Source organism: Amblyraja radiata, unplaced genomic scaffold (assembly GCF_010909765.2).
Source record: "Amblyraja radiata isolate CabotCenter1 unplaced genomic scaffold, sAmbRad1.1.pri scaffold_1030_ctg1, whole genome shotgun sequence".
Lineage (NCBI taxonomy): Eukaryota > Metazoa > Chordata > Chondrichthyes > Rajiformes > Rajidae > Amblyraja > Amblyraja radiata.
Genome location: NW_022630212.1, coordinates 18,761 through 26,791, shown reverse-complemented (window position 1 = coordinate 26,791; position 8,031 = coordinate 18,761). Strand labels below are relative to the sequence as shown.

The following is an 8,031-nucleotide window of genomic DNA, read 5'->3' as shown; positions in this document are numbered from 1 at the left end:
GCATAGCCTTGAATCCAGACTGGAAAACCTCCCGAATATTGTGCTCATCCAGGCAATAAACTTGCCTTGCCTTGCATTGCCTTAAATGGGATGTGGGTAAAATGCAGGCAGGTGGGACATGTAGATGGGGCAGGTAGACACAGGTAGGTCCAAGTAATATCCAAGTACCATTCACAAGAGTCGGGGCCATTGTTTCGAGAAGATGGATCAACAGGACACTATATCTAACATAGGCACAAAATGCTGGAGTAACTCAACGGGACAGGCAGCATCTCTGGAGAGAAGGGTGACGTTTTGCCTCGAGACCCTTCTTCAGACTAGATGGAGCATGTTTTTTTGGGGGGGGTTTATTAAATTTAAAAAATGGAATTATTAAAAATAATATTTACAATGCAATAAAACAAGCCAGAACCCACCATCATAATACAAGACAAACAAATATACTAAACTACTATACAACTGTTGTATGGTACACTCCTTGTCAAGGATGCATTCCACCACCTCCTAGACAGCAGACAATAGACAATAGGTGCAGGAGGAGGCCATTCGGCCCTTCGAGCCAGCACCGCCATTCAATGTGATCATGGCTGATCATCCACAATCAGTACCCCGTTCCTGCCTTCTCCCCATATCCCCTGACTCCACTATCTTTAAGAGCCCTATCTAGCTCTCTCTTGAAATATCCAGAGAACCGGCCTCCATCCTGAGGCAGAGAATTCCACAGACTCACAACTCTCTCTGGTGAAAAAGTGTTTCCTCGGTCTCCAGTACCACCCGGGTGCAGACTTAACCACGGAAAAGGGGCGGGTAGCCGGCTCGGGCTGAGCCCTCTCTCGCCGTGACCCACGGAAGTGGCCAGCTTGGCCAGGCCCAGGAGCAACCCAACCAGGACATCTTCAGCCCTACCCTCTCCCCTACGCACAGGGTAAAATGGAGCATGTTGTTCGGCTTGGGCAAGTTGGGCCGAAAGGCCTGTTAGCTCGCTGTTCGATTCTAAAACTCTAAATGAGAATACCTCTGATTCTTCTCGATGTTATTTAGTCTGGACCCATTCTGCCAATCCTCCCAACACATAACAAACTCACCATCCCTGGGATAAAGCCAACAGGAACTCAGCCAGCAATTGCTCAGAGGTAACTTGATATAATCTGTTTGCCAAACAGGTTCTGAAGTAGCAGCTTCCCGTCAACAGAGGGGGTGCCTGGCCAACTGTTTTGTTTTAGACAATAGACAGTGGACAAGAGACAATAGGTGCAGGAGGAGGCCATTCGGCCCTTCAAGCCAGCACCGCCATTCAATGTGATCACGGCTGATCATCCCCAATCAGTACCCCGTTCCTGTCTTCTCCCCATGTACCCTGACTCCGCTATCTTTACGAGCCCTATCTAGCTCTCTCTTGAAAGTATCCAGAGAACCGGCCTCCACCGCCCTCTGAGGCAGAGAATTCCACAGACTCACAACTCTCTGTATGAAAAAGTGTTTCCTCGTCTCCGTTCCAAATGGCCGACCCCTTATTCTTAAACTGTGTGTGGCCCCTGGTTCTGGACTCCCCCAACATCGGGAACATGTTTCCTGCCTCTAGCGTGTCCAAACCCTTAATAATCTTATATGTTTCGTTGAGATAACCTCTCATCCTTGTAAACTCCAGAGTGTACAAGCCCAGCCGCTCCATTCTCTCAGCATATGACAATCCCGCCATCCCGGGAATTAACCTGGTGAACCTACGCTGCACTCCCTCAATAGCAAGAATGTCCTTCCTCAAATTAGGGGACCAAAACTGCACACAATACTCCAGGTGTGGTGTCACTAGGGCCCTGTACAACTGCAGAAGGACCTCTTTGCTCCTATACTCGATTCCTCTTGTTATAAAGGCCAACATGCCATTCGCTTTCTTCACTGCCTGCTGTACCTGCATGCTTATTTTCATAGCCTGATGAACAAGGACCCCCAGATCCCATTGTAATTCCCCTTTTCCCAACTTGATGCCATTTAGATAGTAATCTGCCTTCCTGTTTTTGATACCAAAGTGGATAACCTCACATTTATCCGCATTAAACTCCATCTGCCATGCATCTGCCCACTCCCCCAACCTGTCCAAGTCTCCCTGCATTCTCATAGCATCCTCCTCACAGTTCACACTGCCGCCCAGCTTGGTGTCATCTGCACATGTTGGCTTGAATCGAAGATAGACATTACACAGTCTGCCTGTCCCGCTGAGTTACTCCAGCATTTTGTGTTTATATATATATATCTCCATATATATTCCTAGTCTATGTATATATGTGCATTCTCCTCTCCCTATCCCCCTCTCCCCCATCCCTATCTTCTCCTCACCTCTCCTCCTCCCAACCCTCCCCCGCTGCCTCGAACGCCGCTGCCATTCGGCCCGAGCCCAGGTACTCACATCGATGGGTTAGCAGAGCGTCCAGGGACTTGGCCCACTGCGCCGCCTCCTCGCTCGTAGGCCTGGACAGGACCAGAGGAGAGGTGTCAGAGGTTGGAGGGGACGGGGGCGGAGAAGATGGCAGAGAGGAAGGGCGCAAGGCGGAGAGGGGGAAGGTAAGATGGGAGGAGAGGGGAGTGGAGAGGGCGGGTTGGAGAAGGAAGGGAGGATGGAAGGGGAGGGGAGGGGAGAAGGCGAAGGGGGGACGGGGAGGGGGGAGGATGGAGGGAGAGGGGAGGGGAGGGGAGAGGACAGGGTGAAGGGGGGAGGCGAGGGATTAGAGGATGAAGGGGAAGCAAGGTGAAGGGGGAAGGAAGGGAAGAAGAGGGGAGGGGGTGTAGGTGGGAGGGGGTTCAAGGTGAAGAGGCAAGGGGAGGGGGGTGGATTCCCTCACCTCAGGGAGTCCAGCTCGCTCAGCCCACCAGAGTCGCCCCACCATTGCAGGAACCCCAAACGATAGCCCCTGGGTGGGGAGAGAACACAGAGTTACACCAGGTCATGTCCCCGAACAGGATCACACTCACACAAACCCTCCCCCTCTCTCTCACACACACACACACACACACTCTCTGTCTCAGACACAAACTATCTCTCTCACACACACAGAGACACAAAGGCACATATACACATACATGCACACACACACACACACACATACACACACAAACATGCGCACACATACACACACACAGAGACACACACACAGACACACACACAAAACAGACACGCACACAAAACAGACATACCACACACATACACACACACACACACCACATTGACACACACACACACACACACCACACTGACACACACACACACGCACACACACCACACTGACACACACACACACGCACACACACCACACTGACACTTACATGCACACAGACACGCGCACTCACATGCACACAGACACACACACACACACCACACACACACAGAGACACACCCACAGACACACTCACGTGCACACACACACATACTCTCTCACACACACCTCTCTCTCTCACACAAGCGTTGAACTGTACCCCAAACTAAACTCTCACTCACACACACACAATACTCTCACACACACACAGAGACACATATACACATACGCACACACACACAGACACACATGCTCACACATATACAGATACACATACAGACACACACACAGACACACATGCTCACACATATACAGATACACATACAGACACACACACAGACAAAACAGACAGACACACACACACACACACACACACACACAGTGACGGTGGGGAAACTCACTGGGATTTCTTCGGACGGATGTGGCTGTCGGTGTCGGTGTTGTCCGCCCCCAGGTCCGACTCCACGCTGGACGCCAGGTGCTGCAGAGAGATGGCCAGGATGACGGGCCGCTCCGTCCCTCACGTATACACCAGCGCAGTGACCCCCGGGGTCCAACCCAACCCCACCCCACCCTGCCCAGCCTCCCCACCCATCCCGCCACTCTCCCGAACAGACCCCACCTGTCCAGCACACCTCCCCAACTGCTCCGATGCACATTAACATACACTCCGTCCCATTAACAGATCCACATCTCGCTCCCCCTCCATCCCATTCAAACCCCCTCTCTCTCCCTCTCAAACCCACCCCTCCCATATCCACGCACTCTGTCCCGTCTCCCCCCCCCCTCGTCCAGCCCCCTCACTCCCTCCCTCACCTCCTCGTTCGTTCTCTCCCGCCCTCCATCTCTCCATCCCTCCACCACCTTCCCTCCATCCCTCACTCTCGCCTTCTCTCCTTCCTGCTCTCCATCCCTACCCCCTCTGTCCTCCTCCACCTCCCCTATCCCTTTCTCCCCCCATCTCCCGCTCCCCATTCTGTTTCCTTGTCTCCAATATTCCCCCTCGCCCTCACCCTGCTCCTTCTGGATAGACTTGGTTTATACTCTCTAGAATTAGGAGATTGAGAGGGGATCTATAGAAACTTACAAATTCTTAAGGGGTTGGACAGGCTAGATGCAGGAAGATTGCTCCCGATGTTGGGGAAGTCCAGGACAAGGGGTCACAGCTTAAGGATAAGGGGGAAAATCCTTTAAAACCGAGATGAGAAGAACTTTTTTCACACAGAGAGTGGTGATCTCTGGAACTCCCTGCCACAGAGGGTAGTCGAGGCCAGTTCATTGGCTATATTTAAGAGGGAGTTAGATGTGGCCCTTGTGGCTAAGGGGATCAGAGGGTATGGAGAGAAGGCAGGTACGGGATACTGAGTTGGATGATCAGCCATGATCATATTGAATGGCGGTGCAGGCTCGAAGGGCCGAATGGCCTACTCTGCACCTAATTTCTATGTATCTGTGTTTCTCTCCCTGCTTCTCTGCCCTCCCTCCTCTCCATCCTCTCTCCCCTCCCTCCCTCCCCTTGCCCCTTCTCCTCCCTCGCCCTCCCCTGCTCTTCTCCCTTCTTCTTCTTCCCACCCCCTCTCTCTCTCTCCCCTCTCTCTCTCCATCTCTCCTCTCCCTCCCCCCTTCCCTCCCCCTTCCCCCCTCGCCAACCCTGCTCTTCTCCCTTCTTCTCTTCCCACCCTCTCTCTCTCCTCTCTCTCTCCTCCCTCCCTCTCTCTCTCCCCTCCCTCCTCCTTCCCTCCCTCCTCTCTCCCCTCCCTCTTTCCCCCTTTCCCCTTCCCTCCCTCGCCCTCCCCTGCTCTTCTCCCTTCTTCTTCTCCCTTCTTCTTCTCCCTTCTTCTTCTCCCTTCTTCTCTTCCCTCCCCTCTCTCCCTCCCCTCTTTCCCTCCAGAAGCAGTCCCAGCGTGGGGACTGAACATCCCCACCCCGCGCCCACAACCACCACCACCGCCGCCTTGTCCTCCAGCAGGTATCAGGCGAGGGGTTTGAAGAGACGCTGGGCCGTGTGTGGGCGCTGGTTCTGAGGACCCAGGTGGTCTGTGAGTGGAGTGGGAGTCTCGGCTATGGGACGCCGGCCAATTCCTGCAGATAGCAGGCAATTAGCGGAAACTTGGCAAACATATTAAATGCCAGCCACTGCGAGAAGGTGGCAGGAGTGTGAGATTTCGGGCGTTGGAGGACAATTAAACTATGAGAGGGGGCGAGAGAGGGGGCGAGAGAGGGAGGGGGGGGGGAGGGGGGGGAGGGGGGGGGGGAGGGGGGGGGGGGGGGGGAGGGGGAGGGAGAGAGAGGGAGAGAGCATTTCTCTTTGATGTCCAGGACGTAATCTTTTTGTTGTTGTTGTAAACCAGCGACATTGAGACAGCTACATGAATAGTTTTCGTTTTTCGAGATACGGCGCGGAGAGAGGCCCTTCGGCCCAACGAATCCGCCCCCGCCCCCGAGCAGCGATCTCCGCACACTGACTTACACAACAGGGACAACGAGAGATATAGAAACATAGAAAAATAGGTGCAGGAGTAGGCCAATTCAGCCCTTCGAGCCAGCACCGCCATTCAATATGATCGCGGCTGATCATCTACAATCAGTACCCAGTTCCTGCTTTTCCCCCCATATCCCTTGATTCCTTTACCCCTAAGAGCTAAATCTAACTCTCAAATGAAAACATAGATGATGATATAGAGAGATAATGAACAAATGAATGAAAGATATGCAAGAAAAGCGACGTTGATAAAGGAAACAGGCCATTGTTAGCTGTTTGTTAGATGAGAATGAGAAGCTGGTGAACAGCTAGCCCAGTAAACAGCTTACAATGGCTTGTATCCTTTCTCAGCGTTACTGTTTTTGCATATATTTCACTCATTTATCCTTTATCTCTCTACATCACCGTCTATATTGCTCATTTCCCTTTCCCCATACTCTCAATCTGAAGAAGGGTCTCGACCCGAAACGTCACCCATTCCTTCTCGCCAGTCCCGCTGAGTTACTCCAGCGTTTTGTGCCTATTTTAGGAGATATCGAGTCTTGTTTATCCATCTTATGAAAACAATGGCCCCGACTCGTGTGAATTGGAGGAACTAAGTTCTTGGATATTACTTAGATCGTTCCGTCTACAATTCCAAAACAATCGATCCATACTCAATATTTAACTCATCCGATCCCTTTGTCATTCTGAAACCTTTTTATTGAGGCACTCCTTCCTGTTTCCCGGGGGGGGGGGGGGGGGGGGGGGGGGGAGTAACGATTTTAACACAAGGAATTGCAGTTGCTAGTTTCCAAAAAAAAAAGTGCTGGAGTAACTCAGCGGGTCAGGCAGCATCTGTGGAGAACATGGATAGGTGACGTTTCACAGAGTGCTGGAGTAACTCAGCGGGTCGGGCAGCATCTGTGGAGAATGTGGATAGGTGGCGTTTCGTGTCAAGACCCTTCTTCAGTCCATGCGAGGGGGGGAAAACGGTCCCTCGGTCTAAAGAGGTGTCCCAACCCGAAACGTCACCTATCCATATTCTCCACAGATGCTGCCTGACCCGCTGAGTTACTCCAGCACTGTGTGAAACGTCACCTATCCATATTCTCCACAGATGCTGCCTGACCCGCTGAGTTACTCCAGAACCCCCCCCCCCCCCCCCCTTCATCCACTCCTCCCCCTTCCCTTGCCCTCCTCTCCCTTTCTACCAGGAGACAACAGCGAGCGAGGGGCCGATCGGCCGCAGTCTGCCAGGATTTTTACCTTGCGGGAGCCGGTGAAGAGGGATCGCAGGTGCTCCTTGGCAGCGGCCACTCGGCCCAACGCCCGCTCCTTGCGCAGTGTCTTGGGCGAGGGGAGGCTCCAGCCGCTCTCTGCCTTGGGCTTGCTGCCCAGCCGCTGTCCGGAGGAGAAGGGGCGGCTCTGGGCGGCGCCGCGGGCCAGGTTGCCGTCGCTGTAAGTCCGCCACATGTTGGGTTGTTCCACGCCCAGACAGCAGCCTCCTCCACCGCCGGCTGGTGGCCCGAGGCTCTCGCTACTCTTCTCCACGTCCGACTCGTCCGGGCTCCCGGCCGCCAGCTGGTGCAGAGTGTCCACGCTCAAGCTGTGTTCCCGCTGGATCCGGACCTCGGGAATCTGTACCGGGCGCCCAGGCCCCCCGCAACCGGCCATTCTGGCCGCCGCCGCCGCCGGCTCCTCCTCCGCCTCCGCCTGCTTCCGCCGTCTGAAGAGCTGGCGAGGCCAGGGCGAACTCTGGCACTCGAGCAGACATCCCTCCGAGCCCACCTTCCGCAAGGAACCGGCCTCGCACTTCGGCATCTGTCCAAGGGAGAGAGGGAGAGAGAGAATCGTATTGAAGAATGGTATGAGAATGTCATTCATAGCAAAAGGATTTGAGTATAGGAGCAGGGAGGTTCTACTGCAGTTGTACAGGGTCTTGGTGAGACCACACCTGGAGTATTGTGTACAGTTTTGGTCTCCCAATCTGAGGGAAGACATTCTTGCCATAGAGGGAGTACAGAGAAGGTTCACCAGACTGATTCCTGGGATGTCAGGACTCTCATATGAAGAAAGACTGGATAGACTTGGTTTATACTCTCTAGAATTTAGAAGATTGAGGGGGGATCTTATAGAAACTTACAAAATTCTTAAGGGGTTGGACAGGCTAGATGCAGGACGATTGTTCCTGATGTTGGGGAAGTCCAGAACAAGGGGTCACAGTTTAAGGATAAGGGGGAAGTCTTTTAGGACCGAGAT

At 53.4% G+C, this 8,031-nt stretch overlaps 1 protein-coding gene across 1 annotated transcript; it reads right to left on the bottom strand.

Moving 5' to 3' along the window:
* Window positions 1–2,334: 2,334 nt before the first annotated feature.
* LOC116969689 (regulator of G-protein signaling 3-like) lies at window positions 2,335–7,610 on the bottom strand (the record flags this gene model as incomplete). Its single annotated transcript, XM_033016481.1, has 4 exons — window positions 7,039–7,610; window positions 3,710–3,789; window positions 2,838–2,906; window positions 2,335–2,466 (listed from the first exon to the last, which is right to left on the bottom strand). Coding segments are annotated over exons 1-4 (836 nt in total), but the record flags the coding sequence as incomplete, so codon positions are not given.
* Window positions 7,611–8,031: the final 421 nt, after the last annotated feature.